Source organism: Aulonocara stuartgranti, assembly GCF_965226115.1.
Source record: "Aulonocara stuartgranti genome assembly, chromosome: 3".
Lineage (NCBI taxonomy): Eukaryota > Metazoa > Chordata > Actinopteri > Cichliformes > Cichlidae > Aulonocara > Aulonocara stuartgranti.
In genome coordinates, this window is record NC_138941.1 from 18197029 (window position 1) to 18214730 (window position 17702).

General features: G+C 43.6%; 2 protein-coding genes across 2 annotated transcripts; both read right to left on the reverse strand.

Annotated features, from left to right (window-relative positions):
- Window positions 1–3415: 3415 nt before the first annotated feature.
- On the reverse strand, window positions 3416–7578 carry sox19b (SRY-box transcription factor 19b). Its single transcript, XM_082528243.1, has 2 exons — window positions 6438–7578; window positions 3416–4866 (listed from the first exon to the last, which is right to left on the reverse strand). The coding sequence occupies exons 1-2, from the start codon at window positions 7097–7099 to the stop codon at window positions 4605–4607; spliced, it is 924 nt and encodes a 307-aa protein (XP_082384369.1). The 5' UTR covers window positions 7100–7578; the 3' UTR covers window positions 3416–4604.
- Window positions 7579–11801: 4223 nt separating this feature from the next.
- On the reverse strand, window positions 11802–16564 carry eif4a1a (eukaryotic translation initiation factor 4A1A). Its single transcript, XM_082526456.1, has 11 exons — window positions 16446–16564; window positions 15228–15270; window positions 14998–15130; window positions 14759–14898; window positions 14476–14644; window positions 13954–14063; window positions 13709–13852; window positions 13486–13623; window positions 13309–13398; window positions 12620–12699; window positions 11802–12467 (listed from the first exon to the last, which is right to left on the reverse strand). Exons 1-11 carry the CDS (start codon window positions 16466–16468, stop codon window positions 12323–12325), a joined length of 1215 nt encoding a protein of 404 aa, XP_082382582.1. The 5' UTR covers window positions 16469–16564; the 3' UTR covers window positions 11802–12322.
- Window positions 16565–17702: the final 1138 nt, after the last annotated feature.

Genomic DNA, 17702 nt, shown 5'->3' on the forward strand with positions numbered 1-17702 from the left:
AGTAAGGGTGAGGCATTCATTTTTAATGGTTAAGATTAGGGTAAGGGGCTAGGGAAACCATTATGTCAATGAAGGTCCTCACTAAGATAGCTGAACGGGCTTGTGTGTGTGTGTGTGTGTGTGTGTGTGTGTGTGTACATATTTTTTTCCTGTTTTCTTATAAGTTCAGTGAAGTGATGCAGAAACCAGAGACTGAGAGCTGAACGTGTGCATATTTACTCGCCGGTTAACTTTGAAGAACGTCCACGTCCTGCAAAGAGTTTGTGGATCTCAGGTTTTTGGGTCTTTACCTTACAAAATAAAGAGTTGTTGTTGTTGTGATTTGTTGTCATTTAAATAAAACTAAATTGAATCTTGAATGTAAACACTGAATCACACTTTAAAGCTCTGTTGGTAACCACCACCTGATGCTCACACACAACACTCACACAAACAGAGAATGACTGCAGCTCTTTGTAAAGACTTTTAAGTCACTCTTGGCATATCCATGGCAACCACTTTTTGAAGCCTCATTGCTTGTTGCTAGGTGAGGAGATGTACTGGACCAGAAAATCCTTCCATTGACACTCCCTCCACCTCCTCCTCCTCCCACACTACTCTTTCTCCCCCTTCTATCCAATTCCTATCCTCGCATGGTCCCATGGACCTCAGCAAAAACACCAACGTGTGTGCTTCAACGTCTCCCACTTAGAACAAATGGTCAACGATTGTTCCCGTGCTACTTCTGTTGTCATGTCACATGGTTTGCTGTTCTTGGTTTTTATATTTTTATAGCTACTCCCTAAAAGATCCCTGTTTTACATTTTAAGAATCAAGAGTGTTGTGGGAAAGTGTTAAAGGTCCACATCCTAGGAGGGTCCATACCGCCTTCCAAGAGATGGATGGATATAGAGATGTGTGTCACCCTAAAATATGTCATGTTGAAGGGCTGAGAAGCTATAGGTTTTTGCAGTCTCTTATATGTGCTCTATGTTGTTATGCCCCTCCTGTTGTTGGTCTCGGTGCGCTCATCTTTTCTCCCTTTCCTCAGGATCCTATCCCCTCCCCTCAGTGACCGATTAGCCAGTGCGTGATTCCCTCCCATTTCCATGAGAAAGGCGCTGCTCGGTGAAAGGGTTAAGCCTGTGGACTAAGTCCTAAAAAGCAACCCTAATTTTCTGCTCGGTGGGGGAGTGAGGAAAGCGGGGAGTGGGAACAAAGACGCCCAGGGGAGGAGCGGGGACTCTGGGTTTACTATATGCACCTGCGACTTGAAAAGCCACGGACAATGTGCTTCTGAAACGGCCAATTACGAACGGGCCATCCACTCGCTTTTTCTGTGGAAAGACGTGGGGGAGGAGGAAAGACGAGTCTAAAGGAAGGAAGAGACTAAGGAAAGTGAATTTTTAAAGAGGGTAAAGATAAGAAAGTAAATAATCGAGCTCTAAATAATTCTGGGGACAATAGAGGACACCCTGTCCTGCCTTCCCAGCCCCCAAAATTCATCCTCCCATATCACATGATCCCCTGTGTTCTCCCGCTTTAAGTTCATTTTTGTCCCAAGTGTTATCCTGCCTCGGGCAGAGCTAATGGCTCCACCCGGTAGGAGGAAAAGTGTCTCTGGAATGCTGAGAAACACAATTTAAACTTGTTCAATTCAGCTTTAAAGTCAAAGATTCTCTTTTTTTGATGCAAAGCAAAAATTTACGACTGATAAACTCAGAACATTGTGACAACAGGAAAAAAAGGTTTTCCTGTTTTTCTTTTTTTGCATATTTGTAACAGTTTTCAGATCTTCAAACAAATTTTCATATTAGGCAACAATAACCCAAGTAAAACAAAAGTCCTGTCCTTCTGTTGAAGGACAATTTCATTTATTAAGAGGAACAAAGTTACCAAACCTGCGGTCCAAAGTGAAAAAGGAATTGTCCATTTTTAAATCATAAATTAACACGCAGGCCTGATTACTGCCAGAACTGATGAACAACAAATCACTTAAACCGGGCTAAGTGAAGGTTAAGACATCTCAAAGCAACACTTTATGTTGTGATCTAAAGAAACTCACTAACGGATCAGAAACAAAATCATCGATATCATGTCCAAGTCTTCAGCGGACCACGGTGACAACTATTATCAACGAACTTAGCAGAGCGGCTGTCTTCCCGGGAGTGACCGGCCTACCAAATGACTCCAAGCCTGTGTCGCTGACGTGTCCAGGAGGCGATAAAAGAACCAGAACTACATGAAAAGAACCTCAGGCCTCACTTACCTCAGCTAAGTGTTCATGATTCAACAGGGAGAAATAGACTGGGACAAAATGGCATTCATAGATTTCAGAGTGAAAAAGAGCTAAAAAGTCTCGGGGAAAATCACAGGAGTCTGATACAGAAATGTAACTCTGTCCCATCCATCAGGGATGTGTTAGTGTTTGTTGGTGTCAACTTTGGGAGCCGACACGTTTCATAAAAATGAAACCTTACCAACAGTCGAACATGGCTGCAGCGTGACGGTCTGGGGCTGCTCTGGTGCTTCAGGATCGATGACTTGCTGGAACCACGAATTTGCAAATTGATGGAACAATGAGTTCTGCTCTCTACCAGAAAATCCCAAAGGAGGATGTCGGATGTCAGTTTGTGCCCTGAAGCATGAAATGATGTTCGGCCTTCAGGGTTTCAGCTTATGGAGCAGAATGATGATCTAAAACACACCAGTCCCCTTTAAAAAGGGGAAAAGTGAACAAAACAATGGTTTTGGAGCGGCCTGGACAAAGTGCTGACTTAAATCCTGACCGCCGTTCGTACTCAAAACCCTCCATTAAGGCTTATAGTGGGGTACACTCATACTGCATTCATAATGCAAATATTATAATTCAATAAAAGTTCAAGTGTCAAAGCAGGTAAATACTAGGCCGACATTAAAATGGTGAAAAATCAAATTGTATTAAAACAATGTCAGAATCATCAGTCTGTGTAAATGTGGCTCATGATTGTTCTCTTGAGTAGTTTTAAGGGGAAATCGTTTCCAGAATTACTTGTATTCACTATATAATTGTAGTATTCTAACCCACAAGCTACCCACCTAATCCAGCCCAGCACTGTGCAAATGGATGAATGATTACAATATAAACTAAGAAGCCGGCGAGAGCATGAAGGCTGGATTAGTGAGTTATTGGATTGGAGACAAAGTGAGCTGCTGTAATTTCATTTTCATGAAACGTGTTGGCATATACCTAATTTATTAATGTTGTTATGAAAGCCACAAATCTTTTCCATCAAAAAGGAATCAGACTCTTAGTCTAAGAGCTTCATATACATACTGTTTGCATAAATGCTGCCTACGGTAACTTACACATGACACTGGGCAGGTTAAACCCCGAATGCTGGACATAGTTCAGCTATGATGACTAGAACAGAATTATATCACAGTACGTGACTGACATGTCCCGCTTGTGTTTGAAGATCACACTTTGAATCCAACCAGGACTAAACTTAAAAAAGAAATTAGCATTATCTCAACGTTTGTTACTGCAAAAAGTTTAGAAACAAGAATAAAGGTTTTCTGAGGTTTAATCAGGAACACGCATCCATTCTCTTTAAAAGTTATAAAAATACAACTGACAGTTCATTTAAAAACAACTCTGGTCTTTTTCCAATCCAGCGTCCTTGTATGGAGACATTTGAAAGACCAACTGAAAATCTAGCAGTTCACATAAAAATCCTTTCAATTATTTAAAAGCATAGAAAAAGAAATACTACACCTGCCTAGCGCAAGAGGACATGAATATAAATTCAGCATGCTCAGTTCAGATCGATGCATCGAAACATGAAAATGTCCTAAAACTAAATTATAGCAAATAAAACACCTGCACACAGTGAACACAGTCAGATCTTAGAGCCGAAAGTGTGATTCTGACTGAGGCTGCTTGTATTACTGCATGTAGGAGGTACTACTGCACAAAGCCAGTCCTTTTCCTCGTAGACACGGTGGTGATTGTCCAACAGAAGTTTGTTTCATTTCATTCAAATGTAACTGAAGAGTAGAAGTCCAGATCTAACACAAGGCTACTAAACCAAAGCCACATGGCAAAGAGTTAGATTTTAAAAAGCTCTGTTATTCAAGTTGTGCATTTCATTCTCGAGTTTCCTGCTGACGCGTCACAGCAGCACTAACGAATGGCCAGCAGCTCAGGTGATGTGGCTATCACATGATTTCAGATGGCAGAAAGTGACAGTCGCCATTCGAAGACGTGGCCACGGGAACCAGTCCAACCAGCACTAACTGTGCTGGAACCATAATGAAAGCCAGTATCGCAAGTATTTAGGGTGGTTCTAAAACACAAGTTCTATAATACACAAAACACTAGAAAATATTACATGTTATGTACAACAGACACCCCGGCTTCACTCCAGACATTCAGTGAGAGACGTCTGTGGCAGGGTGGTGGGTGGAGTCTCAGCGCTGCGTGTGTGGCCTGGATGCGTCGTGGCACCAAAGAGTACATTCGGATACTTGTCGTACTGCAGACACATCATCAAAAACTTCACAACTTCTTTATGCTGACATTCTGAAGTACTCCACACCCGATTCCATCTCCTCTCTAGCTGCTTGTGAACCGTTCGTCAGTCCTAGATGTGTGTGAGAGGAACAGTTCCAGTGAGGTAGTGCTGCTGCACACTGGTGTAGCCCCTCTGTGCTGTCGAAGGGTCGCTGGCATCTCCTCCCGGTCCAGGAATGTACATGCTGATCATGTCTCTGAGGTCACCCTGCAAAGCCCCCCGATGGTGGTTTGGTGTTCCCGTGGGAGGAGAGTGGGACACCGGTTCTGATTTCACCATGGACATAGTGACAGGGCTGGGCTGCTGTGGACTGCTGCTGTATGACATGGGGCTGTGGGGTGAAGACGGCATTACAAGTTAAACAACATCAAAACAACGTAATTATTTTGGAATAAAAACGTCAGGATGTACTGCTGAACTACAATTCTGTCCTGTCTTTGTCCACCATAAAAACCAGTGTGCACCGAGCTAGTTACAGCACTTTATCATCAAACACACTCCTGCATTACTGGAAACTCTGCAATAGTTATTTGAATCCGGTGTAGTAATTATATCCAGTTAACTTTTAAGCACCAGATATTTTCAGTTCTGTGTAACATAGATAATAATGCCGCAGAGCGAAATACAGAATTACTTCTCTTACACTGAGAATTTATACATACATATTTTTATCTTGCACTGGGGATTTTGTTGTTATCATCACGTATAAAAATTCCCAATATGTTAACAAACCACAGCGTGAACTCTACAACAGACATGAGTGAGCGCACAGCAGACTATGTTTGATTTTGTAGGAAAACTGCGGGATGACTGGTCTATGTGTCACAGCTGTTTTCTTTCAGTACATCTGCTTTTCTATCTGAATCCTCTATCATAGTTAAATGCGTATTAATGTACACTGATGCAAACTTGTCTTGATTTTCGACACTAAAATGCATTCATTAAATACATGTAGAGAGATATTTTCAGTGTTGGAAGAGACTGGATGGATTATAAAGTTGATACGTGTTCCTGATAAATCTTCAAAATACTGTCTGAGAAAATTTTTAAAATTTGGATTCGACTTGTGTTTAAAAGCTTAAAGGAAAAATCTCAAGCTTCAATGATTCCACTGCTGTATTAAAAATGCAGTGACAGATACAGCTGCAGACCAGTCAGCAGAACCAATCAAACTGGGAACTACTGCAATAAATTGCAGCATCATCCATCCTTACACCTGAAAATTTATCAAGTGTTCAGACTTTGTTTAGGGTCATGAGATCTGTGCTAGGAGGCAAAATCTCCCCTAACACAGGACAATGGTTTGGACGGGGGTCTGTGGGCAGGGGACCACACACGGAGCAAGCCTGCTTGCCAACAAGTTATACTGATAAAGACTGCAGGCAGAGGAATGCAGACAAACCTCGTTGCTCAATCATATGTAGACTTCTTTGTGATTCGGTGGGAATGGATGCAACATATGTGCCTCATTTGAATAAACTCAGCATGATGAGTCCTGTGGCAGTTTGAGAACATCCAGCATTACTTATTTCTGGTATCTTAATTTTCATTCAGTAAAAAAGACATTTCTCAGACTCGTTTTTTAAAATCAGAATCAGGATACTTTATAAATCCCCAAGGAAATTATGTAAAACAATATAACAGTGAGGGGATTTTCAGCACAGAGAAATAAATTCACCGAGTGAAAGTCCAAGGAACCATGAAGTCGCACTAACGAAGGATTGCACGCTCCGTTTCCACCAGATTTGAACACCTTTGACCTGAGTTTGGAGAACTCAATGAAGAAGTAACCTACAGTTTAAACGCTGCTGCTCAGTATCGTATCTGCGCGCTTTGCCATCTTTAACGAGCGCTGGGAACATGCGCGGTTGTTGTTTTGCAGAAACGCAGACACACACTCACCTGTATGAGTTGGCCCCGTTCATGTACGTCTGCGGCGCCGTCATTGCAGGTGGGTACTGGAGAGCTGACAGCTCATACCGGTGGAGCTGCTGTGTGTAGCCCAGTGCCTCGCCCTGCATGCCGGCGTATCCTCCGGTGGGGCCCCAGCCATAGCTCTCCATCCTGGGGCTCCCACCTTGGCTCTGTGCCGCTGCCACCAGCAGGTTTCCCGCTGTCAGTGGGTACTTGCCTACCTGAGTGTCTTTTTTGAGTAAAGGCTTTGTCTTGCGTCGTGGCTTGTACTTGTAGTCAGGGTACTCCTTCATATGGACCGCACGGAGCCGCTTGGCCTCGTCAATGAAAGGCCGCTTCTCAGCATCGTTCAGAAGTTTCCACTCGGCCCCCAGCCGCTTGCTGATTTCAGAGTTGTGCATTTTCGGGTTTTCTTGTGCCATCTTGCGCCTCTGCCCCCTGGACCAGACCATGAAAGCGTTCATGGGCCGCTTGACTTTATCCATGGGGTCGGCTCCAGGTGCGCATGCCGTTTTAGAGCTCGGGTGAGAGTTTCCATTGCTGCCCATGCTCCCGGTCATGGTGCCGGTGACCGGTGACATTCCCTGGGAGGTCTGATGAGAAGGGGGCTGGCCAGTCGGCTTCAGCTCGTGTTCCATCATGCTGTACATGCTGGGAAAAGTAGGAAAGTTGAGTTACAAATAAACGATCGAGCACTCAGGAGCCTTCGTCGCCGTCAATCTGGCGAATTTTGGCCAGGTTTAGTTACACGTTTCCCCGGGGCTTACGCACGACACACCCGTGAGACTGCAGCGGACAACCTGCCCCCCCTTTCTTAAATTAAAAGTCTCTCGAGGCAGTCATTAAACTAGCACTGAGATACACTTTCACAGTAAAGTTTTGCGGTTTCAGTGCAGTGAAAGAGTTTACGGAAAACCACTTGTTGTCAGACAGCCAGCTCACACACTGAACTCATCTGTCTGTTCACTCCCAAAGTTCTCCTATTCTCGTGCAGTCAGGCATGAACCAATGGGAATGGCAAAAAGCTTCATTCTGTGCGTGTGCATTTGCAAATGAAAGGGCTCCGGGGGTGCGTGAGACACTTGTTGATGACGGAGTTGGTGAGAGGAAGCATTCCAGTAAGACAAGACGATCTTAATAATCCCCGGGCAACTGTAAACTATATACTGAAAACGAGGTTTTAGCAAAGTTGTCTGTGGAGGCAGCCACGCAGGCTGTCACGCGGCTTAAAATATGGTTCGAAAGATCCGCAAATATAAATGTATCTATAATCATGAAAGTTGAAATAGTACAAACAACAAAAACTAAAAGAGTAAACAGGGTTTTGTGTTTATAACCAGTTCGATTTCATTTATAAAGCACAACAACAACAGTGTTTGAAACTGCGGGGTAACCGTCCGACAATATCACAAAGAAACCCCCAACGATGAGAGCTCCTCTGTGGGCAACACGGGGGACACAACTCCCTCTAACTGTTAGCCAGGGCCAGGCTGAGAGAGGAGCGCATGCTGCCGCTGGTTGGTTAGGGAGGTGCAAGAGAAAAACCATCAAAGATCCAATAATTTCATTTCAACAGAGACATATTGTGTCGCACAGCCTGTCGGGACTGTTTCACACACGCAGCTCTGGTTCCAGAGTTTTTAAAAGAGCAAGAGACTTTCAACTTAGCATTTCAAACCTAAAAGTTTTTCTAGAAAGAGTAAATTATTTGTACACAGTAACAGAATTATGTAAAAATAGCTCCTGAAAACTAACCATGTTATTGAGTAATAGCACAAACCATGGGTGTGCAATGGCTTTGTAAAACTTGTAGCTGGTAAAATCTGACTGAGGCTTATCTTCCAGTTTACATCCAACAGAAGTTTGAGCTGCAGCTTTAGAAAGCTTCATGCCAAAAGCGAAAGAAATCAGTTTAGCTTGAGGAAAAGATATGTTGGTGTTCATAACTCAGGAGGTGGATATGAAAAGTTCCAACTGTCAAGAACTGGAGTGGAAGTGTCATCGAGAAACTCAAAGAGAGCCAGAACAAGCCTTACAGAGGTAGGAAGTAAAAGACTAGTGAGAGATGCATCCAAAGATCCCAGAACAACTGCCGACACACAAGTGACCCCAGTAGGACAGTCACAATTGTTATTTCAAGGAAGACAGTTACTTGCACCCTGCACAGGAAGCAGAGCAATGGAAACTGTGCAGACACCTTCAAGTCAGACTGAGATACGCTAAAGACAACCTGGAGAAAGACTATGCACACTGGAAGCCCGTCCTTTGGTCAGAGAGAACTAGCCATAGAGACGCTGCTTATGTTTGGAGAAAGAACACAATCCCCACAGTGACACACAATGACGAGAGTACTAATCTGCAGGGATGCTTCGGAGCGTCTGGAACTGTGAATGTCGTCAAAGTGGAAGGAATCGGGAAAATCTGGAACCCTGAAGCAGTCGGCAGCAAAGCTGGGTCTGGGTCGCTGCTTTATCTTCCAACATGACAACAACACCAAACACACATCCCTCATGGTGAACCACCTTCAGAACAACAAGTAAAAAAGCTCTGACTTGAATTCCATTGAAAGTCCTTGACAGTTTAATTTGGAGGAGCTTGAAAGTCGCTAAGAATGTACTGGGATTACTTTGGAGATGTGCGAGTCTTGTTGAACCACAGCAAACGACTGCAGCAATGTCGACAACCCTGGTAGTTTTGTAAAATGATTTTATCACCGTGAAGTGAAGTTGCTTGAAAAAGCTGAATTAAAAGTGTTTGTTCTGTTGGTACGTAACCAAATCATGTGTTAACATCAGTTATCAGAGTGTCCTTAAAGCCAACACTGATGAGACAATCATAACGAGAAGCTTCAGATGAGAGTTTGGGTCGAATTTAGTTCCAAGAACATAAAACGTTATTTATACCAAATCACAACAACGTGTTTTATATTGGAAGGTAAAGACCTCTACAATGTAGCCAGCTCTGATTAGTACTCACAATCAGAGCCTTAAAGAATGATAATAGAGTACGATGTGGCTGTTTCGATTACTTTAATTATGCCGTACTATCTCCTGCTGACTTTGTGAACATGTCAGAGAATCAGAGACTCTTTTAATGTTAAAGAGCTTGGACCGTGACATTTCCATTATATCTCCTCATTCAGCAGACCCACGAAATAATGATGAGATTCAAATGTTTTGGAACGCATCAAAGTCCAAACAGCTTGATGGAAAGGAGGGGAAATCTGAATGAACAGAAATAAAGTTGGATAAAATACGCTGGGGTTTGGAGGTCAGAGAAGTGGGTAAAGGCTATAGATTTATAGGGGGAGAAATAACCAATGAAAACAGGGAAGGCCAGAAAATGAAGGTGAAAAGAAAGGAGGGGGGATGCAATGATGAAGGGATGGATGATGAAGGGGTGGGTGATGGGTTGGTGCAGGAGGGTGGATTTGGATGACAGGGCTTGAATAGACCTCTATTCTTCCCTACGCTGGCTTCTCTTATCATGCAAAACAGGCCCGTTCAGCCTCCCAGCCATCCGTCACACAAAGAAAGACCATGGCAGCCTTTTTACAAGCCTCACACTCACATAATCCACCCACCCCATCCCACCATCTCTCAACCCTGCGATCCAACACCCAACAGGGAGCGAGTTGGTACCCACAGTGTGCATGTGGCATTTGGGGGATGGGCACAGGGTACATTCACCACAAACAGCGCCTTTGGAAAAGGGACCACCTAACCTGAGAAGCAGGCCACAAAGTTGAGCTGTGCACCATGTTTTGAGGCTGTGCAGACACGATTATAGAACCACGGGAAGCTGGAATAAGGCTGCCCGTCCATCCCAGGTCTAACATTTCTCTATCTTACGTCTGTGCCTGTGAGCTGGAAATTAGTCTGTGGATAAACTGTCAGTGTCGCTCCTCCAGCAGGCTGGGAGAGAAAGAAAATGCAAATCCACAAGAGTGTGCATGTGTGCTACAGAGAGTACAGGGCTGATTATGTTAGCAAGGCTGAATCGACGTCTCCCTCTAGTGGACGGAGACGTTATCGTTCATACATTTGTTGGCCTCCTGCAGGACATGCTGATGGTGCTGCTTCTCAGACAGCTTCTATTTGCTCAGCAGGAAAAACACTGTATGCGTCTCTATTTCATCATTTTATATTCCAGCTTTATTACAAATGCACACATGTATCTTTACCTTATCGTAGACATGCCTTATGCCGTTACATGTTTAGTACTTTATTATGAAGAATTGCACTCTATGCAAGAGTCCGTCAACCAGCCGCAGCCTCAGTAAACTGGTACGGTCTGTAGCTGCTGCACCCACGGTGGGCGAGTCAACCTCAACACCGTTTCACACAAACACCAAATATTTGAATAAGAGCAAATTAATTCAGTCCTATGACGCTCCTGTTGTCTCAGGGCTGTCTCTTTTTAATGAAGATTCAGATCTTAATGAGCTCTCTTTAATTGGGAGAAAGAAAAAAAAGACAACGGGAAAATAAATGATGGGAAATGCAACAGAGACACTGACACGTTCTCCTCTGATGGGACACAAACGTGTCTGAAGATGTGAATATTATAAGAGTTCCAGCTCTAACATTGACTGCTCCACTCCATCGCCCACGTCACTGAGTGAGCTTTGCCACAAAAGTAGACACCACACAGGATTTGGCCAACAGAGGGCTGCTTTACAGCTTTAAAGAAAAGGAAAAGAAAAGGATGTTTTTATTGTTTTTCTTTTAAAGACCAATAAAATAAATACTATACAGTATCCAATGTAGAAAACCTGATACACTGTCTCAAAAAAAAAAAAAAAAAAAAAAAAAAGAGAGAGGGGAAACAATCCATACATTTGGGGGAAAAATAAAAAATATTAGCACTGATAGCACACACCTCATAATACGAGAGCTCAGAAACTTTTGGTGGAGTGGAAAGCAAGATAAAAATCTCTATATACTTTTATATTTGTAGTTTGGTCCAGATGACACTCCCCATTCATCTATAAGATTTGGATGAGGTAGGTTACAAAACATGACCACAACCATTTGAAATCTTATATTCCCTGTAAAAAAAAAAACAAAACAAAACAAACAAACCAAAAAAAAAAACAAACAAAAAAAAAAACCAAAACAAAAAAAAAAGAAAAACTCCCATCTCAACTAACTGGAGACGGGGAAAAAAATAAAAACCAAAAAGCCGCTTGGATCTGGGTCAGGAGGCCAAATCGCTACAACTCACCGTTTCTGCCTGCAAGCACTCCTCATCTGAACTCTACTGTACAAATGGCTGAACAGGGTTACGGCCGCAATGGGAAAGGAGGAAAAGCAGAGAAGCACAGCAGTAAAGAGGATCAAATTTGTCAGCCACTGTACAGCTCATTTTATTGATCATGTCCTGTTTACTTCCAGAACCCAAAACCTGCTGTAAACATGACCGTGGGCGTGCGTTGTGCAAATACACTGAAGATTGTTTAAATACTGAGCTAGTCAATCACACCGCTGTTCATTCAGAACACCGTCGAGTCCAGACTGCTCGGGTCAGCCGACCGACGCTGCAACAGCCAAACCTCACACAAGCTGCAAATCAACAGTGTCTCTTTGCCAACAATCAGCAAGTATAATGTCATCACTGGACTTTAAATGTGCTTTTGGAAACAGTTCTGGCGTGAAGCAGAGTATTTAACCGCTGGGAAAATTTCAGGGTCGATAAAAGACAATGGCAAATGGAGCGGGTCAGCAAGTCATTCTTCCAAAATCATGTCAAATGCTGAGTAAATTCAGGGTGGAATTTAGAAAAAGGAAGTTTTTAGTATTCGTATTGTAGGAAACAAGCTTTTACTTCTAAAACAATCGGATATGGGTGGACAAACAGAAGCGGGGAGTCTTCTAGATAAGATCGGCCACGTTCATGGGCATCTCCTCCACGGTGGTGTTGTAGAATGTCTCAATGTCCCTCAGTGTTCGCTTGTCATCCTCGGTTATCATGTTAATGGCTACTCCCTTTCTGCCGAAACGACCTCCCCGACCGATCCTGTCAAAAACAAAAGGGATCACCGTCACTGCAGATATCATCTCTTTGGGTTTGCTGCTCATGCTCACCTTGGACAAAGAGTTGACGTGAACATTTCATTTGCCTGTTGTGCATAGCTGCCAATCATGTCTGCAAACCGTTTATGTCCTCACCTGTGGATGTAGTTTTCCCTGTTGGTTGGCAGGTCGTAGTTGATGACAAGGGAAACCTGCTGAACATCAATACCTCTGGCCTGAGAAGAAACAAACACCTTTACTTACATGGCACAACTCAATTTTGGATCTAACAGCGAGCCAAAGCAGGAGAAGGATGGTCTCTGAAAATGTACTGCTCCCCCCTTCCCCTGGAGTTTCTCTGCATCACTCTGAGACAGGATATTTTAGAGATGCTAAGCAGCCTTACATATTTGTTTAATATGTGCATTGAAGGACATGTCCTGGTCAAACAGGAGGCCGAGGTCATGCCATCCAAGAGGAATCTGGCTGTCAGGGCCGAGCACAATAACCTCAGTTTGATCTTTATGGCCATCTATCAATTAAAATTGGGCCGTAAACTGGATGTTTCTTTGCACTCATGTCCTGAATAAGAGCTAACCCCACATACAAACTGGTGGTGGGTCCAGTTTCTATGACCCACCACAGCTTTACCCAGAACTCTCACAGGTGAGCTACAGGAATAAATGTAATCTGCCAATTAGTTGTGAGTCAGGGATTTCAACCCAGCTACAGTGGAGGGCAGATCTCTGCTCTACCAAGGAACTTTCAGTCCTTTACCAACACTGCAGCTGGCAGGAGAGGGAACCTTGGACTGCAAACAGCACTAATAAGAAGCCGTTACATACCAACAGGTCAGTGGTAATAAGGACTCGACTGGAGCCCGAGCGGAACTCCCTCATGATCAGGTCTCTCTCCTTCTGGTCCATGTCACCGTGCTGAAAAGACAGAATGAAATCTTACAACATGCACTGAAAGTTTCCACACTTGTACCAAATGTGTCAGTCACACAAAGAGGTTCGTACCAGAGCAGAAACTGTGAAGTCTCTGGCATGCATCTTCTCAGTAAGCCAGTCCACTTTTCTCCTTGTGTTGATGAAGATCACAGCTTGTGTGATGGTCAAGGTTTCGTACAAGTCGCACAAGGTATCCAGCTTCCATTCCTGAGGACCACCAGGTCAGACTGTTAGCACAGCAAGCTCAGCATGAACACCCTGATTACAGGGAAAGCGAGTGCACGTTTTTCACCTCTTTTTCCACATTTATGTAAAACTGGCGGATGCCCTCAAGTGTCAGCTCCTCCTTCTTCACGAGGATTCTGATAGGCTCACGCATAAACTTCTTTGTGACCTCCAAAACATCAGCTGGCATGGTGGCAGACAGTAGGACAACCTTAAAAAGATTTAGAGATATCCGTCAGCTACAAGCAGAGTTCATATTTCAAGCAAGGATCTTTGGCTCGGCCGTTACGGCGCTGACACCAAAGTTCTAACCTGGATGTTGCTCGACAGCTTCTGGAAGATCTCGTAGATCTGATCCTTGAATCCTCGACTAAGCATCTCATCAGCCTCGTCCAACACGAACATTTTGATGTATTTAGAAGCTGCAAAAAGGGAACCACCATGTTACACATACGGGCACATAACACAGCCATACGTTTGCACACCGATACAACTGATTCATGTTGGATTTAGGAATCACGTGCCACTAATGAGGTTTCGGTAATGAAGCGTCTTCAGGTGTAAAGGTGCCGTATTCAGAAGTAATGAACGTATGATCATGCCTCTGGACCTCTGTTGTCATGAAAGCTCGAGCCAGCAGAACGCCGACCACAGCTACACCACAGCAGGGGCTTACAGTGTCAGCTGACACGCATGGGTTTCATCATTATACAGCATTATACAATAACTGACCTCTGAGGTGATCAAAGTCACCAGAGACTCGTGTTAATTTCTTTCTTTGTGGTCACACATTTCAAACTAAGCCTGATTTAACTCCTTCTCAGGAAGACTTACAAAGGTTTTTGCGAGTTAGCATGTCAAAGACGCGTCCGGGAGTTCCCACCACGATGTGTGGGGCTTCAGCCTGCAGTTTCTGGACCTCACTGCGGATGTTGGTCCCTCCAATGCAGGCATAGCAGCTGGCTCCCATGTAGTCGCCCAGGGCAAGGACCACTTTCTGAATCTGAAAGAAAGTCAAAGACCAGACGTTAAGCCATGCAAAAGGCTACATGAGAGATCCTTAAGAAACAATAGCACAATATGTCACTAGTGTAAGAGGGCGGGTGTGGAAGCCTACCTGCTGAGCCAGCTCCCTAGTGGGAGCCAAGACCAGAGCCTGAGTGCCTTTCAGCTCCACATCAATCTGCTGAAGGATGGAAATGGCAAAGGTGGCAGTCTTCCCAGTGCCAGATTGGGCCTGAGCAATCACATCGTAACCTGAAATTAAAACATGTGCAATTTAGTATCCAGGGAATTCTTGGGGTTGTTAACTGCTAAGTGTTAGAAACACATCATTACATATTGAAGCACGCTTACCCTTGATACAAGGCATAATGGCCCTTTGCTGGATAGCTGAAGGTTTCTCAAAACCATAGGCATAAATTCCCCTGAGCAGGGTCTCACGTAGACTCATCTCATCAAAACTATCCACAATCTGGTTCCAATTGCTCTGGAAAGGTTAGAAAGAGCACAGGTTTATTGTCAGTTCATTACATGCTGTGCTGTGAAGAACGTCAGTGTTGGTGAGAGTTTCATAGGAGACTTACCTCAATGATCCCATCTGGCTCCATGCCTTCAGGGCCATTGTCTCTGTGAATGACAGAAACTCAGTTATCTTTCCTCTCAAGCTGCACTTGTAAATGACCTTAATGCACTAAATCCTCTCTGCCCACGAATAATGAGAATAAAAAGAATCTTCTGTGGCACAAAAATATCCCCCTTTAAGTAAACGTGCTGATATAATCATTACCAGGCTCGCCGTTATATCATTCTTCCCAAACTTGGCATGAAAAAAGAAGCCTTCGCCCCTTGTGCTGTGACGCGCGGCCTTGTGGAGAGGCCGCCATTTTTGCTACATACAATCAAGATGGTCGTTTCTCCATTCAGGGGAGGAAAAGACAGGGGCGGGTGGACGCTTCACGGAGGAAACAGAGCCACAGCCACGTCGAATGTGGCCAAGTAGTCGACAAACGCCGACATCTTTGTGTTCAAAGCGTTCGGATCATTTAGAGCTGTCCGCGATGCTATGAAGAAAGCGGCAGAAGAAGCTTCGCGGCTTTCCGCCGCGGCCTGCTCCGCATTAGCTGCTAGCAACAGGGCCTGCTAGTCTGTAACTGTCGGCGAAAGTCGGCGAAAGCTATTGTTCATTTAGACACGTAAGGCACAGCGCTTTATGGAGGCAGCACACAGCTCCACCACATGCAGCGTGTGTAAGCGGAAAAACGACCATTTTCAGCGGCCTTAAAGCGGCCTTTGTTTAAAACGCCGACCATCCGTACTAAGACCATGTGACTCCATCGAACAGCACGAAACGGCATTAATTCACCTTTACAGACAAAATAAGGTTCGTTACGTGTATTACACCCGAAAATATCGTAGTTCCGATGTTTTGGCTTCAATATCAAGTTACTACAAATGAAAAGAGGAAGAATTTTTAAAGGCCTACATCAGGCTTGTTCACGTGCTGTCGCCGGATGCCGATAACGACCGCAGTCTGTATCCACATCTGAAGCATTAAGACTAATATAACTTCTGACTAGCATGACTTTAACGATCTAAAACATTCAATCTTATTTCACACTCGTCTCCTGAAACGCGCAGAGTCCTAATGTTCATCTAAGACAAAAAGTCCCCGAATGTTACTCGACTACAAAACTCGGTTAAAAATCTGCATTCTTGAGAACATCAAGTAAAATATGACGGATTGAAGAAGAAAATACGCCCTAGAACTCACACTTTATGCGACCAAAAGTAGCCCTCCTTACCTGTTATCATATTCAGCCGACATTATTTCAAAGAAAGAATCCGCAGCAGAAATCTCTTATATAGGTTATGCGCACAAAGAGGCTTTCTCATTGTAAAAGCTCACCGTCACTTAGCTGTGGTCCCGCCCACAGGCACTTGCGATTGGACGAGCTCTACGTCACGTAAAAGTAAGCAGACCCACGGGGCGGACCGTTTCCGTTTACAGTATGCTCGTAATTCACGCTCGTGCCCGAGTTCTTTAGCCAAAGAGGCGGGGTTTCAGTTTTTACGGAATCCGTTGGTGACGCAACCGGGTTTCTTCAGTCCGCCTGCCCAGGTGTGTCCCCGCTGCTTTGTTCAGACATTAAAAAACGCCGAATTAAAAATAAACACAATTTTTAAAAATTAAAAATAAACACAATTTTTAATTCGGGTCATGCAACGTGTTAATGTTCCAGCATTACGTCGAGTATTTACAGCCTATCAGAAATGAGGCTCCTGTGTAATATGCATCAACACACTGCTCTTTACATTCACTCATACTCTATCACGGGAAAGAGTTAAAAAAAACTTTCTGTTGATTATCTCAATTTCGTGCTGAATCTGGATAATGGACAAATCTAATGACAGTGCAGTAGGTTAGCTCCATAAATGTAAATAAATAAAGCTTGAAAAACTAATGTCTATAATGGCACATTTTAATGCTTTAAAAAAAACCATAACCACAAAATGACACCATGAAATTAAACTGAACATTGTCCCAGTGACAATAATGTGGCATCTGTACCTGGTTTAGAACTTTTTAAGTGTTATCATGTATATGAAGAACCCATCGTGTCTTTCTAGTCTCTACATGTGCTGAGAATCATTCAGATATTTGCTCTGAAATGGGGTTTTATTACTTTCATGTAATGTTTTTTATTTCTTGATCTAATATTCTGTCTCCATTAAAATTAAACTACCATAAACAACTAGGCTGCTCATTTCTTTGTGAGCAAACTTACAAATTAACCAGATCATCAGATGATTGTACCACTGTACTAATATTCACTTTCTACACAGATTGATGCTTTTTCTTTGTGGATTCCCTCATCAGGTATTGCTTTTCTGTATGGGGCCGATTTGGACTTCACACCATGTGGGCAGCAAAAACAAAAAAGCACTTGGGTTTTGGTTACGACTTGTTCTCTCAGTGCTTATGTATCGTCTGAGTGTCGACACCTATCACAAAAAATACTGCAGTGGCTTTCCTCACTTTCACAGCCGTTAGAAAGGGA